The sequence below is a fragment of the Bombyx mandarina genome, chromosome 21, assembly GCF_030267445.1.
Source record: "Bombyx mandarina strain Sakado chromosome 21, ASM3026744v2".
NCBI classification, from domain to species: Eukaryota; Metazoa; Arthropoda; class Insecta; order Lepidoptera; family Bombycidae; genus Bombyx; species Bombyx mandarina.
The window spans coordinates 6,164,352-6,183,183 of record NC_143227.1 but is presented as its reverse complement, the minus strand read 5'-3'; the positions used below and the strand labels follow the sequence as shown (position 1 = coordinate 6,183,183).

Below are 18,832 nucleotides of genomic sequence, written 5' to 3'. Positions count from 1 at the left end.
TTTTTTGTTACATATCTGCGTCGTATCTTGAATAACTCATCACATTATTTCATTAATTTTTTTGTTATTCTCAATGAGACAATGAAAACACAATGTCCTTAACGCTCGACCGTAAGCAACTGCTATCTGAATTTATAATGAGACTGATACTCATTCTTCTAAATGTTCAGTGCTTCATTTTCTGTCAGATGAATAATATTAAATCTAATGGAACATCATTATCTTTTATAGCAACTATTTTAGTTTTTGCGATGATTACCTCAGTATTTCCATTGTTGCTGGGACACGATTGTTATGAGATTTATATGAATAATTGTATAATGTTTTTAGGCGTAGTGAAATAATATTAATCACAAATTCAAGCCATCGGACCCCGGTAACGGTGACGCTTATAGGTATATAATAACTAATAGTTTTTAATAAAAGGTAGAAATTTGTAGTAACCATCCACTGTCAATTTTTTTTTAATTGCTTGTTTGGGTAGACGAGCTCACAGCTCACCTGGTATTAAGTGGTTACTGGAGCGGGAGCCCATAGACATCTACAACGTAAATGCGCCACCCACCTTGAGATACCTATAAGTTTTTTAATTCTCAGTATACAATAGTTACAACGGCTGCCCCGCCCTTCAAATCGAAACGCATTACTGCTTCACAGTAGAAATAGGCAGGGTGATGGTACCCACACGCGCGGACTCACAAGAGGTCCTACCACCAGTAATTACGCAAATTATAATTTTGCGGGTCTGATTTTTATTACACGACGTTATTCCTTCACCGTGGAAGTCAATCGTGAACATTTCTTAAGTAGGTACATATTTCACTAGAAAAATTGGTACCCGCCTGCGGGATTCGAACACCGTTGCATCGCTAGATACGATTGCACCGGACACCGGACCGGTCTTATCCTTTAGGCCACGACGACTTCAACTGTCAAACTGTTAAATAATGCGAGATTACCTAATCATACTTCCCACGACTTTGGTTTTGATGAAATGAAATTTGCAGGCATATTAAAATAGTCAGTCGAGGATGCTTGTGATCAAGCAATGTACATACGATGAAGAATTTCATACGCAGCACTATGATTAGACTTTATTGCTGGTCAGTATTGGATGGTTTATTAATAAAATATTGTTTACTTACCACTGCCTTGATCTTGTGCGTCCTGTAACAATAAAAAATGGTACTTAAGCGAAAGCACTCAAATAAAATTAAATTTACAGATAAACCCAAAATAGTTGAAGCACGCAATTCAAAATGATACCAGCCCAACATAAAATTTCGCTATTTTCTTGTAGACAGTGGCCCGATTTAATCAGTTGATAAAAATCAAAAACCTTTATTTATTTATTTATTATACAGTGTGTAGATTAGTTACATTTGATTATATCATACACCAAATTTAAGAGAGACTGTAAAAGTAAATCCACAGAACAAAGTCATAAACACAATCATAAATTTGCAAAAACGAGACTTCTAAATATTTATCTTTTAAACTTTAAAAAAACCACTCATAGTTTCACTAAAATAGATGCGTGCTATTTTAGACACATCTAGATATTATACATAGGTACGTAAGTAAATTGACAGAAAACTTAAATTTCGGTACCAAGTATTTTTTTTATTGCTTTGGTGGGTGAACGAGCTCACAGCCCACCTAGTGTTAAGTGGTTACTGGAGCCCATAGACATCTACAACGTACATGCACCACCCACCTTGAAATATAAGTTCTAGTTCTCAGTATAGTTACAACGGCTGCCCTGCCCTCCAAACCGAAACGCATTACTGCTTCACGGCGGAAATAGGCGGGGTGATGGTACCTACCCGTACGGACTCACAAGAAGTCCTACCACAAGCAATTACACATATTATAATTTTGCGGGTTTGATTTTTATTACACGACGTTATTCCTTCACCGTGGAAGTCGATCGTGAACATTTGTTAAGTTCGTATTTTATTAGAAAAATTGGTACCCGCCTGCGGGATTCGAACACCATTGCATTGCAAGATACGAATGCACCGGACGTCTTATCCTTTAAGCCACGACGACTTCAAAGTATTTATTTAGGCTATTTAATGCGCATCAAATACCAATTTTAGCTAAATTTAAGCTGTAAGTGTAAATGAACTAGGTCATTTCCAAGTGAAACGCCTATTTCTGTTGTGAAGCAGTAATGCGCTTCGGTTTGAAGGGTGGGGCAGCCGTTGTATCTATACTGAGACCTTAGAACTCAAATCTCAAGGTGGGTGGCGGCATTTACGTTGTAAATATCTATAGGGTCCAGTAACCAGTTAATACCAGGTGGGCGATGAGCTCGTCCACCCATCTAAGCAATAAATAAAAAAATGAAACAATTTATGCTAGTATTTTATTATATACATAGATATACTAAGTGCTACTATTATAGCAACTAAAGCTTGCAGGTAACTGTGAGACTAACTACCTACGTTCATGTTGCCTACTAAAGACTAGTGTATTGACCCAGCTAGCTATCGATCAAACACCTATTGCATTTTGATATAAATGTAGCGTAGTTCGTCATTTTTATCAGATAATATAAGCTGATTGCTCACTATAATCACATGAATATCAATATCTAAACGCTCCACTCGTACTGTTGTTAAGATGACACTTCACAGAGATACTAAAGATAAATCATTGGATATAAATAATTTTTGTAAAAAAATTTGTTCATTCCAATGCGAATACACGTAGGTACTTACCTAAATTACAAATCGCCATTTTTAAAGAAATAATAAAAATATTTATAAAATGATTTTTCGAGAAATGCAGTGAGGGCCATGCAAATTTCAAGTTTTTTTTTTACTTATTTTAAAATTGATGTTTCATGATTGATAGCTCTGCTAATTGAAGAAGCCAAATTTTCGCAATCTTTATGCACCCCTTTTAACACTTACCGCCCTATCAATTCCGTTTATTTATTTTTAGGAGTAATCTAAATTGATACTTACGAATTTACTTCTGTCTTTCTCTTTTTGTTTAAGCTCTGCCTCTTTCTTCGCTTGTTGAATGAGTTGATCAACAAATTCTGTTGCTTCGCGCACCTTTTCCGGGTCACTCTTGAACGCCCGGACGCGTTCTGCGAGGGCGGCATCATCGCTGTCTTGTCTCATTTTTATAATATTTTCTTTACTCAAACCTGATAAATCGCTATCAAATAATGTTCCGTCCAAACCCAAAATGATCACACTGTATATTTATTTTTGGAATTATTAATTTGATCCATAACCCGTGTGTGTATTCGCTCAATTATTTTCGCGGGCCCTGGATTTAGGCTTAGGGGTGGTGTCGGTCATTATTGCTTGTTAGTCTGTTAGAGGGGATTTCGTTTGGGCTGGGAAGCGTGTGCCTGCGTTGACAGCGACGGAGGTACTGTGTGGTGGCACTGGCTGCCGGGCTAGCTGACGGATGCTCGGTCATGCGCCGACGTAGTCACTGCATGTCCTATGCTTTGCACACTGTAATCATAATGCACGAGCGATCTCTAGAACTATTGAGAGTGTATTGTGAATAATTTATTAGCACTAACAAGGTTTTAACGTCCTAATTAGTAAACAGAAAGTTGTATTTAAGGACCTACGAAAACAGATGTCACTCTCTCTCTCTCTCTCTTCAGTTTATCTTTAAAGTGTGACAAAATATATTTTCCATTTTTTTCTTTGCTATATTGATATTGTTATGTACCATCTCACTATCTTAGAACTCTTAAATAAATCAAAAAAGTAACAGGGTTTTCTTCTAAGCAAATATTGTAACAGAAATTGCATCACAATTCTGGTTGAGATAATATTTTTGGGTCATCTAACGTTTTAACTACGGGAAACGTAAGTCTAAGATCATTTAAGGACCGTTTGAGTAATGATCCTAATCATAGTAATATGAAGCGGGTATTTTAGTTAACTCGTGGCATGGTCATATTACCCACCTACGGATACTATAATTTTCTTATTTTTAACCGTCTTCAAAAAAGGAGGTTGTTCTCAAAACGATTATTAATTCGAAGAACTGCTGTCTAGGTCTAAATCTATTTTGATAATTCTTTTTTAAATGAAATAATGTTCTCATTGAAATTATCAAGATCTAACCAATTAAATAGTTTTTGATATCCTCAATAATGCATATTTATATTACTTTGTATAGATTGATGTTATTCTAATTTTTTTTTCTTCTTAAAGTCGTTTTTCGTCTTTGCCATGATCACGGGTCATCTTGTATAAAGTAACTATAGACACCCAAACTTTTATTTCTTTTTTTCCGTAAATAGATAGACGAGCTCATTTAGCGTACCTTGTGCTAGCTTCGATGAATAATAGTAGTATTATTGATCGAAGTGTGCTAAATAAATATCTAGACAAACTAAATATCACCTTCCATATTAAGACATAATCTTAATCACAATTGTATTGTATAAAAATGGACGGGATGGTGATATTTTTTATTTTTTTATTGCTTAGATGGGTGGACGAGCTCACAGCCCACCTGGTGTTAAGTGGTTACTGGAGCCCATAGACATCTACAACGTAAATACGCCACCCACCTTGAGATATAAAGTTCTAAGGTCTCAAGTATAGTTACAACGGCTGCCCCACCCTTCAAACCGAAACGCATTACTGCTTCACGGCAGAAATAGGCAGGGTGGTGGTACCTACCCCTGCGGACTCACAAGAGGTCCTACCACCACCCGTGTGCGTTTACAATATGGTCTTTAACAGTAATTACGGAAATCATTTTACCGGTTCATCATGAAAATTGTGTGGGAGCACTTCGGTACCTTCCTGTGGGATTTGAACACTAGTCGCTTTGCTCGATACAGCGGGCGTTATTCTTTAGGCTAAAACACGAGGACTTCCGTAATTTTAAAACGTAAATATGGCGATAATGTTTTTCAAAGAAGTTATTGCCACACTTTTAACCACAAGCTGGAAGTCTAAATAAGCAACGAGAACGGCTCCCGTCTGTATCGGTGTTCAATTTAGGTTAGATAATGGTTTATACAAAGTTTAATGTCCTTCTAATGACTCTTTTAGTGTCTAAGGTAATTATTCTATGTTAGCAGAGAGCAATTGCGTATTTTGTATAGGGCTGTAAAAAACGAAGTATCATTTATAAAACTCAGCTACTTATAGATTACTAGCGACCCGCCCTCGCTTCGCTTCGGAAACATTAAAACACACATGAAACCAAAAAATAAAAATAAAAAAAAATTAAAAAAAAGTAGTCTATGTTCATCAGGGACAATGTCGGCTTCTAATGGAAAAAGAATTTTTCAAATCGGTCCAGTAGTTTCGGAGCCTATTCGAAACAAACAAACAAACAAACAAATCTTTCCTCTTTATAATATTAGTATAGATTAGGTACCAATACTAAATTTGAGTCATAATATTATGGTTTCTCTATTTATAAAACAGTTGAAACAAAAGTCGTCTACAAGAAGAGATATGCTGTACCTACTACGTTTAAACACATGCTGGGCGCATTTGATATGTCTCATGATAGAATTGAGTAAAGCCTTCGTCAAACAGAACGCGTACTTAGCGCGCGTCAGAGCGCTAAATTAACGCCGCGCTATGACGCTGGGATGTGTTGTACTACTACGGTAACATACCGTCAAACATCTCGGCGTCATAGCGTAGCGTAGTTAGGAATGACTGTTAATAATTTTATCTGATAACAATATTATATGAATCTTAACATCAGTTATTGTCTTTCAATTGCTTACCCGACAGTGTAAACATATTATTATTTCACATTTACTTTGTGACTACCCACAGAAACGTCTAGAATAGTCTAGATAAACTAACAAAATACTGTAGTAAAGGAAGATAAATATGTTTCAATTGCTTTGATAATGCTTTTAAGATTAGTTACCTAAACGTGTATTTTAAACGCATCACGTGTACTCGTTTGAATATAAATAAATATAACTCTAATAATATAATAATGAAAATTGAATAGTTGACATTAATTAAATTCTTGTGGTTCAGTACACTTTCGTTCTATATTACAAATTACAGCATTTTAATTAAACAGGTATATAGTATAGGTAATACTAATTAATTTTCCGTAATTTAAAATTTGAAACCTGCTTGAATTTGTATATGCGTGTTTAGTAAATGAATTTGCTTTGACAAACTAGGTAGGTAGGTAATTAACAAATTATTATTTTTTGCCAACCTACTGCCTGTAGCCTCGAGGGGATATTCTGGCTTCAACGGAAGTGTAGGCGTGTTGACGGCGCTCAGCATGAGAGACTTTGCTAACATCTGCCCTAGCAAGATCAGTACTTTACTGAAACTACCACCGGATCGGAATACCCACTGAGAGTGAAAAACTCAGTGGATTGTAACTATGGGTTAAGTTACACGTCGTACCTTTTGCCGCATTTGACGAGTTTTACGAAAACGGTGTTTGGAATGCCTAAAAACACCGAGACTGGATAGAGATAATTCAATAGGAAAAAATTGACGCCACACATGGTCGCGTCTCAGTTTAAGATTTTGAATATAATTCGAATAAGTTATGTAGTGTTTGACAAAAATAAACCCACTTATATTCCTGGATTTCTTTGTTAAAGAAACATGCCATAACTGATATTTTTTGTAGGGGGCGAGCCTATTTCTGTCGCGTCCAATTGTGGACGTCTGTGGTCTGACAAATAGACAGAACTGCTTTTTAGTAGTAAATGAACAGATAATGGATAGTTACGTCGAATTACCAAAATACGACCTCAGGACTTACACGGAATTTCATTTTATTCTTCTATCTTCTCCAAAAATAAAACAAAGAAAAAAATCATGGATAGGTTCTATTTATTTTTCCACCGTATGATCCAGTTTTTGTCCTTGTTTCTGTTATAAAAATGGGACCGCCATTGTACAATAAAATCGAAACTCCCACGTAATACCTCAAAGTGGGTGGCGGCTGTTACATTGTCTTTATTACCAGTTGGAACATTTGCTCATTTAGGACAATATAAATAGGTATTGAAAAGAACACCATAATTGTAAACCAATTAATAACCAACTTTAAAGAGAATGACTTTTTCATTTCGGGCTTCAAAGCTTCAAACTGACTCGAGAAACAGACTTTTTTCTTTTTTATTGTTTAGATGGGTGGGTGGATGAGCTCACAGCCTGACCAGACCTGGTTGTTAAGTGGAGCCCATAGACATCTACAACGTAAATGCACTACCCACCTTGGGATATAAGTTCTAAGGTCTCAGTATAGTTACAACGGCTGCCCCTCCCTTCCACCCAAACCGAAACGCATTACTGCTCCACGGCAGAAATAGGCAGGGTGGTGGTGCCTACCGGTTCGGACTCGCAAGACGTCCTACCACCAGTAATTACGTAAATTATAATTTTGCGGGTTTGATTTTTATTACACGATGTTATTACTTCACCATGGAAGTCAATCGTGAACATTTGTTAAGTATGTATTTCATTAGAAAAATTTGTACCCGCCTGCGGGATTCGAACACCATTGCATTGCTAGATACGAATGCACCGGAGGTCTTATCCTTTCGGCCACGACGACTTCAATGAAAAATGCCAATGAACTGCCAGTATTATTTTTACAACCATATCAAAGTAATCTTATCTATACTTGTATAATAAAAATGAATTGCTGTTCGTTAGTCTCGCTAAAACTCGAGAATGGCTGGACCGATTTGGCTAATTTTGGTCTTGAATTATTTGTGGAAGTCCAGAGAAGGTTTAAAATGTAGATAAATATGAAAATGCTCGGAATGAAATAAAAATAAACAATTTTGTTTTCCCTTTGATATGTCCCCCATTTAACGGGTTCCTTTTGTTTGTTTTAAGTTTATTTTATACAAAAGTTTAGGTCTTTTATTTATTGATTGAGGCACTACGAAGTCTGCCGGGTCAGCTAGTACTGGATAATTTTGACACCTATTCAAGCCCCAACCTTCTTCCGTCTTCACTAACAAGAAATTTGCTAATAGAAGTTATAGAGTGGCCTAATTATAAGGAGGTTGTTGAAATTAGCGTGTTTTTATTATATTATCCATAACACGTACTAGTACCTTTATGCTGTTTTGAAATGAATGAAAAACGTGACTTACCTACGTTAGGTGGGTAGGTACGTTCTTGTGTCCGTCACGAATGTGTGAACAAATATGAAATGGTAGGCAACTGTGCTAAAAAAGTTAAACGCCGGTAAATGTGTGTTGGACCTCGAATTGTCTCATTGCCTTTGTAAGCAGTCGAGCACACAGCCCATCGGATGGTGATTGGCTACTGTCTGTTATGACGTCAGCAACTGCCACTTCCTGCACGTCCAAATCGATGTCTACTATTGAATTGTGCTTCAGCAACTAGCCTATCAAAAAGTATAACATATAAACAAACCCACTTTTCACATTCCATTTCTTCAGTTCCAATATTATCCTATCCATTGATAGATAACTGATATCATTACTTACATACTTCGTCTTGTCCTTATCCCGCACTATGTAGGGTAAGCACAAAATGTTGTCTTATCATGCCGCATAGGATTTGGCATGAGTTTTACGACCGACCGCTTGCCTAACGTTATATAAATCCTTGGGTTATCGTCAATGATCCATGAAACTAAACGACGGCATTCTGATTAAATTATGTAGAAACACAAATATATCATTACATTTTCAGAAACGAATTTTAAACTTTCTTTTATTGTTATTGATTTCTAGAATTTTCACAAAGCTGCCGAAGGACGCAACGAATATCAAAAACAATATATATATATATTTTTTTTTTTTTTTAAATTGTAACGTGAATAAAACTAACGATGTAAAAGAATAGTATTTCATTTAACAAATTAAAGTGCCTTCATATTATTTACGTGTGTCTCTTTTGGCTATTTGTCATCAGGACAATTCTGTGGACACGGAGATGGCGGTGATGGCGGATCCGGTAGGCATTCATAGTAGTGGTGACCGTCCCACGACCAAGGCGGACCAGGGGTCGGAGCGCAATGGAAACACACCTGAAATCGTGTTTGTCTTATAAAATTTCATTTATTCGTTTTACCATTTGCAGCTCCCGCCACCGGAGCTTTTTTTTTAAGGGATTTTATGACCTGGTAACAGAGACCTTTAAGTCATGTCTTATTTTAATGAATGCATATTCATATTTTTATGAAAAATGATATTATGGAGTGAAATGAAATGAAGATGATTAATTTGAGACATTAATCAACTGGGATGAAATTAAATGAGATGATATGAGATGAAATATAATCTCAGTAAAATGGTGGTCATGTACTAAGATTTTTTCAGTGGACTTTTTGGAGGATCCCGAGAAGTTACGTCCAGCGGCTTTGTTTCATTTTCCCACATTTGTGCACTTTCACAGATATTAAACAGTTAATAAACCACCATTATTACACATTTAAACCCGAAAAAACACTAAATAGACAATATAAAACAAATCACACAACTTCGCTCCTCGCGTTCCCGCCAAAAAGTCCGCCACCGGAGCAGAATTCATTGATACCATAGATTATACACTTAATATTATTATATTTATTGATACTATCTGGAACCGACGTGTTTATCCACAGTACGTTTCTAGAGATATTTTTTCCAAGTACCCTCCATGTGGTATGAAAGCCTCTCCGAGCGCTATAATACGCCCTTCTTTAATCGAGGCTTACGGAGAGTACTCGGCAGTGGGCAGCGGTTAGGCTCTTAGCATTGCCGATGTCCATGAACGACCGTGACTACTTACCGTCAGGCGGACCGTATGCCAACGAAGGAAATAAAAAAAAACGATAAACTACACAACTATACGTAATGTTAAAATCTGAGGAATCGAGGTCAACGACATCGCTTACCATTGATATTAGATGCACTGTATGAAAATACTTTACTAATGAAAAACTTTTTTTTATCAATCTAAAATGCTCCTTATACAAAATAATAGTACGTATAAAAACTGCTATTAAATTTTACAAGGGCAAATACCTACTGTTTCCTAAATTAAGCTACAACATAACTACAATACGTATTTAAAGCTTCATCGAACCGTATCTGGCTTGATCCCACCGGGCTGAGCTTTCTTTGTTGGATCTTGGTTCATAGGCGGACCTTCCGCTACAGGTGCCACTATTGGCGGAAACACAGAATTTATTGCGCTTCGTTTATAATAATACTGCTTGGAATACTGCTCATCCGGACCACGAGGTATTTCTGGCGTAGGTACAGACCTCGGGGACATAAGAGGAGGAAATCGTCCGTGAAGATTGTGTTTTCGACCTAACAAGATATCACGAAAAATTTTAAGCCCTTTAGAGATGTCTCTGAAATCCCACTTTGGCTTAGACATATGTTACACTGTAAATCAATCAATCTACAGGCAAAACTTTTACTGGTTTATATGCCAGATTTATAAAATTAATGAAAGTTTGTTTGTGCGGTGATGCCAATCAAAGTAAACATAAATAATTAATCATATAAATCATACGTCAATTATTTACTACTTTTATTTCAATTGTTTTGATGTATGAATTATAAAAAACCTGAAACTCCATCGCGGAGGCAGCAGTTGGCGCTAGTCTCTTAATAAAAAAAAAAAAAAATTAATCAATCATTATGAATGATATATTAGGTATTTAATCCTCTAAGTCTTTAAACGTTACCTCCGCTATTACGTCCGGAGTTCAGCATTTCAAATTTTTCATTTTTACTTTCTCGTAATTAGTACCTACCTATTCACTGACTTTTACATGACGTTTAAATTTCGGAACTCCCGTAATAGAAATATTCAGAGCTTGCCCTAAAGCTAAAGAGCTACATATTTAATACGAGATTTCTTTTTTACTGGTGGTAGGACCTTTCGTGAGTCCGCACGGGTAGGTACCACCACCCCGCTTATTTCTGCCGTGAAGCAGTAATGCGTTTCGGTTGAAGGGTGGGGTAAACGTTGTAACTATACTGAGACTTTAGAATTTATATCTCTAGGTGGGTGGCACATTTACGTTATAGATGTCTATGGGCTCTAGTAACCACTTAACACCAAGTGGGCTGTGAGCTCGTCCACTCACCTACGCAATAAAAAAACAAAGATTACTTCATAGACACGAGCTTCGAGCTTATAATTTTTTTATTCTCTAATGGTCCATTCAGAATACATATTATTATGTCTAACTTTCCTGACCTATAAAACGAATTCCGCACTTGACCAACACTAAATTCCGTTGCATTTAACTTTTCCTACAACAGACGTAAGGGTTTTTGTAAAAGATTTAGCTGTATGGACTATGACTTCTTTGCCTGTGGATCGGACGAATTTTAAAAATAAAAAATCACTAAGTGCGTTAAAAAACTTTAGGTATTTACCTAAAACAGAAAGTAATACTTAATTTAAGAAATTGAATATAATATCTTCGTCCTTAAATCACCAGAACAAAACCAGCTTATCTCTGAGAGTAAAAGAGTTTAATCATGGTTTGGATATCAAACTTAAGGAATAACAAAGTAAAACTTTCCGATCTTACATCAGTGTTTATGATAAAATAAAACTGTGATTCAGGTTTTAGAACGTGTTTAGAACTCCCGCGTATTTCATCAGCTGTCAAAAGTTCATCGTGTTGTTGAATACATAGTTGAGTAGAATGTGTAATTAAAACTATTGAAATATTATAAAGATAAGTACAACTATTAAATTGTTAATAAATTCAAATTATAGTGGTTCATGTTGTGATTTGTTGGTTAATAAACTTTATAAAATGAAAGCAAACAAACCCCTCGATGAAACTGATGTGACTCCACCGAAAAAAAAGCTAAAACAAGCTCGTCTTCCTTTCAAACTAATAAGTGATATTTCCCCTAAACCCAAGTCGCCGCCGACTAGGAAAAGAAAGCTTTCGAATTCTGATACCGAAACAGTTACAAAAATAGGAAAAATATCGAAAGAAAATGATGTTCAAGAGCTGGTCATAATAAGCGACGATGAAAGTAAAGACTCGAAAAAAATGTTAAGCGATGACAAAATTGTAAACCCGTACGTTAAATTGGTTGATGTTGCTTGGAAGAAAAAACAAAAATTGAACAGTGCCAAAAGAAAGCAAATAAAAAAAAAGAATTCAACAGACCTACCCAAAAATGATCAGAATGACACAGATGAAAAGAGCGATGAAGATAAAATGAATGTTGATGAACCAGTGGATAGTCCAGAAAAAAATGTAGACATGACAATTTTAAGTAACAGTACTTCAAGAGTTACAGATAACGAAATTGTTATATTGGAGGACTCTAGTGATCAATTTGATACTAAAATGAAACTAGAAGCTGATATTGAGCCAAAAGCAAATGGCCGGAAATCTCCAAGAGAATCTAAATCTAATAAAATTGAACAAATTGAAAAGTCTGCTGAATACCAAAAGTCACAAAAAGAGAATCCATTAAAAAAAAGGAATGAAAAAGATAGAGAAAGTATATCTTCAGATGAACTAGAAGAAGCTTCTGATGATAGAGACAAGATTGCTGAAAAAGCTTCAGCTGAAATTCAAAAAGAGAATAATGTAACACCAAAAAGGAGCAGCCGGAGTGCAACAAGAATAGCTCAAAGTAACGATGCTAAGAAGTCTCCAGTATCCAGTTTGAATGAATCTCTCTCTTCAGATCCTACATCACCAAAACATAGCAGGAGTTCATCAGTAACAAACAGTCAGGCTGATGAATCTTTGAATGACTCTATGTCTGGTAGAAAGAATTTAACACCTAAACAAGTAAGTTTGAAACTGAATTAAAATAACAAACCTTTATATCTTTTTAATATTATGTTACTGCATTATAAGCTTGATGTATTGAGTCATAGATGAGGGAGAAACTTCTACAATTAAGATAAAAAATTGTCTTACTTGATAATTATTAGTTTAGCTTATGACCATACCCTGTTTCTCTGCTGCTTGCCTTAATAATTTGTTTCAACACATAGTCTCATTGTATTTGTTTTTTCTTTAGGACTAAATTTCATGTAAAGCTGAAATAGAATTTTTTATTTATTTTTAGTCTGTCACTGAAACCCGAAAATGTCTCATAAAAATGTTTGTTGTGAAAGAAAAACACACTAACAAACATATTGTTGCATCTAGAGTAATATTTAATTATCATTGTATATAATTTAATATTATTTTTATTTCTCTAGATGGGTAGACAAGTGCAAGGTTCAATCGATGTTGAGTGGTTTCAGAGGCCAATAGATATAATAGTGAACATTATCCAGTTATACAGTGATATAAATGTTTATAAATTGGAAATGAACAAAATCATGCGAATTTTGTTTATTTTTACTTACTTTATTTACGTTATACCCAAATAGACCTGTACATAGGTCTTATCCTTTAAATTATCTAGACTTGCATTTATACTGTGTAGAACATTATTATATCCTTTTTCCATAACAGTTACAGAAAAAATTAGAATCTGCCAAAAAGAAAGAAGAGAGAGAGAAAGAAAAACAGGAAAGGGAGAAAAAAAGACAGCAAGAGAAAGATGAGAGAGCCAGACAAAAACAAGAGAAAGAAGATATGAGAAAAAAGGAAAAGGAGGAAAAAGAGGAACAGAGGCGAAAAGAAAAGGAAGAGAAAGAAAAACAAAAAGAGCTTGAAAAAAGTAAATATAAAATAAGACACATTATCAAATCACATCAAAGGGTCAAAGTCCATGTTTTGAGTTACTTATTCGTTTTTGAACATTAGTAAAGTTTATACAAAAATGAGGTATATTTATATCTTTATTCATTACTAGCTGACCCGGCAGACTTCGTAGTGACAGACCTCAATTGATAAATAAAAGACCTAAACTTTTGTATAAAATAAACTTAAAACAAACAAAAAGAATCTGTCCCACGGGGGACACATCAAAGGAAAAACAAAATTGTTTGTTCTTATATAATTCCGAGCATTTTCATATTTATTCACCTTTTAAACCTTCTCTGGACTTCCACGAATAATTCAAAATCAAAATTAGCCAAATCGATCCAGCCATTCTCAAGTTTTAGCGAGACTAACGAACAGCAATTCATTTATATAATTAACTTCCAGAAATAAGGGATGAAAAAGAGGAGCAGAAAAGGAAAGAAAAAGAAGAGAAAGAAGAACAGAAAAGAAAGGAAAAAGAGGCAAAGGAGGAAGAGAAGAGAAAAAAACAAGAGGCTTTAGAATTAGAAAAACAAGAACAAGAACTCAAAAAGAAAAAGACTGTTGAAGCATTTGTCAATTTTTTTGTTCCAAAACAAAAGTCGGATAAAGACCAAGCCACAGTTGGTTCAATCAGTAAAAATAATATGCTATCTAGTTTTACTTTAAAATTAGACATGAGATTAGCACCTACAACTAGAGCTGAATTGAGTGATGATAAGAGACATCAGTTGGACAATTTTATTAAGGAACAGAAGTGCAAAGAACATGAACTATATCTTAAATGCCTTAAGGATGGAAACAGTAAACCTCTTTCTACTGGCAAGACCTGGCCTCTAAGTGACAAAGACGATGATGTTATGATTATTGGTAAGTTATTTCTTCGAAAAAGCGGTGCGACACCTCGTGGCCGCCTCTAATTACATAACCGACATGGACGACAGGGTAACGTAAAACCACCATTGTCCTAAGCACAACTTATTGGATTCTCTAGATCCGGTATCAGTACTTTTGAGCGTCCCAAACAACGGCCACTCTTCTTACTGAAGAATTCGACTTGCAATCTAGCCCTTAGACACAATCCACTCATTTGCTCAGTGGTTCATGATTCTAATCTGGAGGTAGATTTAGTGTGACACTATTGCTAGGTTTAGTGTAAGTAAATAGTCTCAAGTTGAGTCCTGTGACCTCGCCTACCCTTCTAATTAGGCGCGCGTAAATGCAATAGCCCCATAGCCAAAGGTTCGATAAGGGAAAAAAGATAAGTTTTAATTTTTGGCACAGCTATTCTAATAAGGTAGTAAGTGCACTTGTAGAGGAGCTGCTCATCAACTGTAAGACATTCTTCAAAGGTGTTTTGGCAGTGCTAGTGCTATTAAATTCTACTCCTGGCCGAGTCTAAGCTTGTCCACTCATTCTGGTGGAACTGAGAAAGACTGAGTCACGAATAGTACATGCTTCTTTTTTTATGTATATGTGAATGGATTCGATCCCCCACAGTGTGAAGTGGTTATTGCAGCTCATAGCCATAATGATGATACTGCCACCACCCACCTTTTAACATGAGATCGAAGTATCAATTGTATTGCATAATGGATCTACTTGCCCTTTAATTTGGAACACATGACTGTTTTGCTGCAAAAATAAAGAAGACAACAGCACTTGCCCATGTGGGCTTCCAACACATCATATCACTAGTAGATGTCAGTTAACGATTACAACATGCTAGTAAAAAATTCATAGAATGAAGAATGTAGCAAAGTCACTTAGCGAATTAGTCACTTTGTACTACATGAACTGGAAGAGATAATATAGGGTTGTTCCAGACCACTACAGCCAAGGAGGCAGTCTCCTCCCGGTGATGGTCACGGGGCGACCCTGGACGGAGATCGGACGTCGGGTGTAAGAGTGCAGGGGAGTCGTTTAGTGGGTGGGGCCCTAAAATTCCTTGGGCCCGCGGTCTGCTCCCAACACCTTGCAGATCGTCAAGTCCCACATACCCTGCGCGCCCTCTAGGCTCAGGGACCTCGTAGGAGGTTCGGCCCCGGGCCCGGAAAAAAAAGACCACTACAGCCAATAACGAACGAACATCCTAATAAATATTTACAACAAAATGAATATACATTGATATTTTTTTACAGAAGATGAACTGCCACCAATAGATGCAGAAGATGAAATCGTAACTTGCGACCAAGCACCTCGTGAAAAGCTTAGACCCAAACTATTAAGCTTCCATGAAAACCGACGGCCCCCATATTGGGGAACATGGAGAAAGAAAACCACATTTGTCAAACCTAGAAAGCCATTTGGACAGGATGAGGTAATTCATTTGACATTGTATGTATGTCTCTTTCCTTTTATTTATTGCTTTGATTGGTGGACGAGCTCACGGTCCACATGGTGTTAAGTTGTTAAAGGAGCCCATAAACATCTACAACGTAAATGCCGCCACCCTCCTTGAGTCATTAGTTCTAAGGTTTCAGTTTTTACATTACAATGGCTGCCTTAACCTTCAAAACTGAAATGCATTACTGCTTCACGGCAGAAATAGGCAGGACGGTGGTACCTTTCCATTCGCACTCACAAAACTTCCTACCACTAGGAAAAGTTGCTAGGGCAGATGTAATCAAAACTCGCCTACCCATTCAGTAAAGCTGGTATAACCCCTTGACGTTACTAGCTGTAGTTAGGATAAAAGAAGAAGTAAACAACTAACAACAATTGAATCTGGTATTTCAGAAACAACTTGACTACGAAGTCGACAGTGATGAGGAATGGGAAGAAGAACAGGAGGGTGAAAGCATTGATGGTAGTGCTGTTGGTAGTGATGATGACCAAGATGCTGATGAGTATGAAGTAGATAATGAAGTGTTTGTACCGCATGGATATCTTAGTGATGAGGTTTGTATTAATTACTCTAATATTAGTATTAAGCTTCAAATATTAAAAACGTATATCTTTTAAAATTAGAATTTAGTCAGACACAACAAAACAAAATTTTAGTATGTAGTGTTGATTCAACCGTGTTGCTATTTTCTACTGAAAACCAATCATGGTCAGTTATTCCACTAAAGGAAGAATCTCCATCATGTTCCCACGCCCCTGGTTATAAGAAATGTAAATAGCAAATTAAATGCTACCATATATCGAGATCAAATCCTGTTTAAAGTAATTTTCCAATAAGTATTCCAGTATTCCAATTTTGTTCATACTTCAACCTCATGTTTCGAAGTAGGCCGTCCCAATTTTGATATGTTGAAGATGAGTCTTAATTACTATTTAAGTCAAAGTAACCTATATACTATTTATTTAATCGAACATTAATATATTCCTTAAAATATTCATAGGAAGCAACTATGGAAGATGATGACGTACTATCACTGTCCCCTGAAACACAGAAGGCGAGGCTCAAACATTTAGAGGATGAATTTGAAACTGAAATGAAGAAACCAACCGAAAAACTGAAACCACGCATGTATGGCCCACTTTGGGAAAGTAGTGATGGTGGTAAGCCTAGTAAATGTGTTGACGCTTTATGGAATTACTTCTCGAAACTAGCCATGGTTATTGATGATCCAACGCCTTTCTTACAACCTTCGAGTGAACCTGACGAACAAGAGAAAAAAAGAGTTAAGAAAAAGAAACCTGTTAATTCTGAAAACAGTGAACAAAACAATAAATCTGAAAAAAAGAAAAAGCCCAAATCAGAGGAAAAAGAAGGAAAATCGCCTAAAGTTGAAAACAAAAAGATTGGTCCCGAAAAAAAGAATCAGCCTGGCATAAATATGTTTTTAACTAAATTAAAGTCTTCATGAGTTTTCACTTTTCTGAAATATAATAGAAAATTGAAAACTCATGATTGCTTAATGCTTCAATGTTTGACCATATGGTGCAAATGATTCATTTGTATTATTTTATTGAATAGTAAATTTAATATGATATTTCATTTGTAATTGAACAATATTTAAATATTTGAGCATATTATTTTAGTATTAGAGCTAGTTACATTAACAAGCAGCATTAGGTGATTTCTGTAAATAAATAAGCTTGATTTTATTTTAATGTATTGTCTAGGTTCTAATTTTATTTCAACATAATTATAAACCCATTTCTTAATATTGTACTTTTTTTTGTTTTCATCCTGACATAGAAATTATAAAAGAAAGATGACAAGAATAATCATCACATAGCCGTGATGTTAGATTGTTTATATTTAATTTAGTTAATTAGGGTATACCTATGAATAAATAATAAGTCTATTAATTTGTAGGGGTATACTAAACACAATGTACAGAACAGTGATTGATATATCTGTTCCGGGTTGAGATATCAATCTTGTGTCAAAACGCGAACATACAATAAGGGTTAAAGGTATAAATAGCTAGTAAATTAATCTGTGATCAATACAATGAAGTTCATCGATAGTTTCAACAGAAAACTATGTTAAATATACTCTCTAGTGGCTGTTGGACTTTGAACCACATTACTTCACTCTTCATTACACTGAATTTCTTGAGGTCTTTTTGTGGGAATATGAGCAAAGCTGTCTGAATAGTTTTGTTAATTTAGTGTTTCTTCAGGCGTATACGTGTAATAATAGTACATTATTCACTGTTTGGCATCTTAAACTACACAAATTTGGAAAAATTAAAAAGCCGTTGGACGTGGCTTCTCAAGTTCTTAAAAGTCCACTGAAGTCTCAGTAAATAACCATCATCTTACTGAGCCTTTATTTCATCTCATCTCGTTTCATTTAATTTCATCTTAATTGATTACAGTCTCAAATGAATAAACTAAGTATTTAAATCTCATTTCGCTCCATTATCTATACTTCTATACTAATATTATAAAGAGGAAAGATTTGTTTGTTTGTTTGTATTGAATAGGCTCTGAAACTACTGAACCGATTTAAAAATTCTTTCACTGTTTTGAAGCTACACTATTCCTGAGTGACATGGGCTATAATCTTTTTTGAAAAAAATTAGGGATCCATACTAAAACTCCAACAATGTAACACAAGGTGTAAAAAAATTGCCTAAAATATTCTCTATAGTCGGATTTTTAATTAGACGAAGCCAGCTGACAGTAGCTAATGTCACTTTGTGAAATAATGTTGCTATATTTAAAGTAATAGTGATGCGTTCAGTTCTCGTTCAATCAC

The 18,832-nt window shown here is 35.5% G+C and overlaps 3 protein-coding genes across 4 annotated transcripts in view; 1 reads left to right on the top strand and 2 right to left on the bottom strand.

Annotated features, from left to right (window-relative positions):
- LOC114253072 (uncharacterized) overlaps positions 1-3,400 on the bottom strand; it is a 30,465-nt gene extending 27,065 nt beyond the window's left edge. The window contains exons 1-2 of the mRNA XM_089736453.1: positions 2,976-3,400; positions 1,146-1,167 (exon numbers count right to left, since the gene is read on the bottom strand). Of these exons, the coding sequence (XP_089592579.1) occupies positions 1,146-1,167; positions 2,976-3,137 (184 nt within the window). The 5' untranslated portion in view covers positions 3,138-3,400. The remainder of the gene's footprint in view (positions 1-1,145; positions 1,168-2,975) is intronic.
- Positions 3,401-8,788: 5,388 nt separating this feature from the next.
- On the bottom strand, positions 8,789-13,365 carry LOC114253141 (uncharacterized). 2 transcript variants are annotated; one of them, XM_028187905.2, is made up of 3 exons: positions 10,669-10,696; positions 10,056-10,135; positions 8,789-9,015 (listed from the first exon to the last, which is right to left on the bottom strand). In XM_028187905.2, the coding sequence occupies exons 1-3, from the start codon at positions 10,694-10,696 to the stop codon at positions 8,887-8,889; spliced, it is 237 nt and encodes a 78-aa protein (XP_028043706.2). In that variant the 3' UTR covers positions 8,789-8,886. The 2 variants fall into 2 exon arrangements, 1 of the variants encoding a protein (XP_028043706.2); XR_016324856.1 differs by lacking the exons at positions 10,056-10,135; positions 10,669-10,696 and adding exons at positions 12,924-13,013; positions 13,329-13,365 and having other exon boundaries at positions 8,932-9,015.
- On the top strand, positions 11,342-17,787 carry LOC114253090 (uncharacterized). The gene is made up of 6 exons (XM_089736185.1): positions 11,342-12,759; positions 13,438-13,645; positions 14,077-14,541; positions 15,813-15,991; positions 16,411-16,572; positions 17,019-17,787. The coding sequence occupies exons 1-6, from the start codon at positions 11,758-11,760 to the stop codon at positions 17,484-17,486; spliced, it is 2,484 nt and encodes an 827-aa protein (XP_089592311.1). The 5' UTR covers positions 11,342-11,757; the 3' UTR covers positions 17,487-17,787.
- The last annotated feature ends 1,045 nt before the right edge of the window (positions 17,788-18,832 follow it).

Coding starts and splice junctions, on each gene's coding strand:
- LOC114253141 (XM_028187905.2), bottom strand. CDS start 10,696: ATGCTGAACTCCGGACGTAATAGCGGAG. Junction 10,136..10,668: donor CTCCGGACGTAATAGCGGAG/GTAACGTTTAAA, acceptor TTCCGCCAATAG/TGGCACCTGTAGCGGAAGGT. Junction 9,016..10,055: donor GTGGGATCAAGCCAGATACG/GTTCGATGAAGC, acceptor ACACGATTTCAG/GTGTGTTTCCATTGCGCTCC.
- LOC114253090 (XM_089736185.1), top strand. CDS start 11,758: ATGAAAGCAAACAAACCCCTCGATGAAACTGATGTGACTCCACCGAAA. Junction 12,760..13,437: donor AGAATTTAACACCTAAACAA/GTAAGTTTGAAA, acceptor TTTCCATAACAG/TTACAGAAAAAATTAGAATC. Junction 14,542..15,812: donor CGATGATGTTATGATTATTG/GTAAGTTATTTC, acceptor ATTTTTTTACAG/AAGATGAACTGCCACCAATA.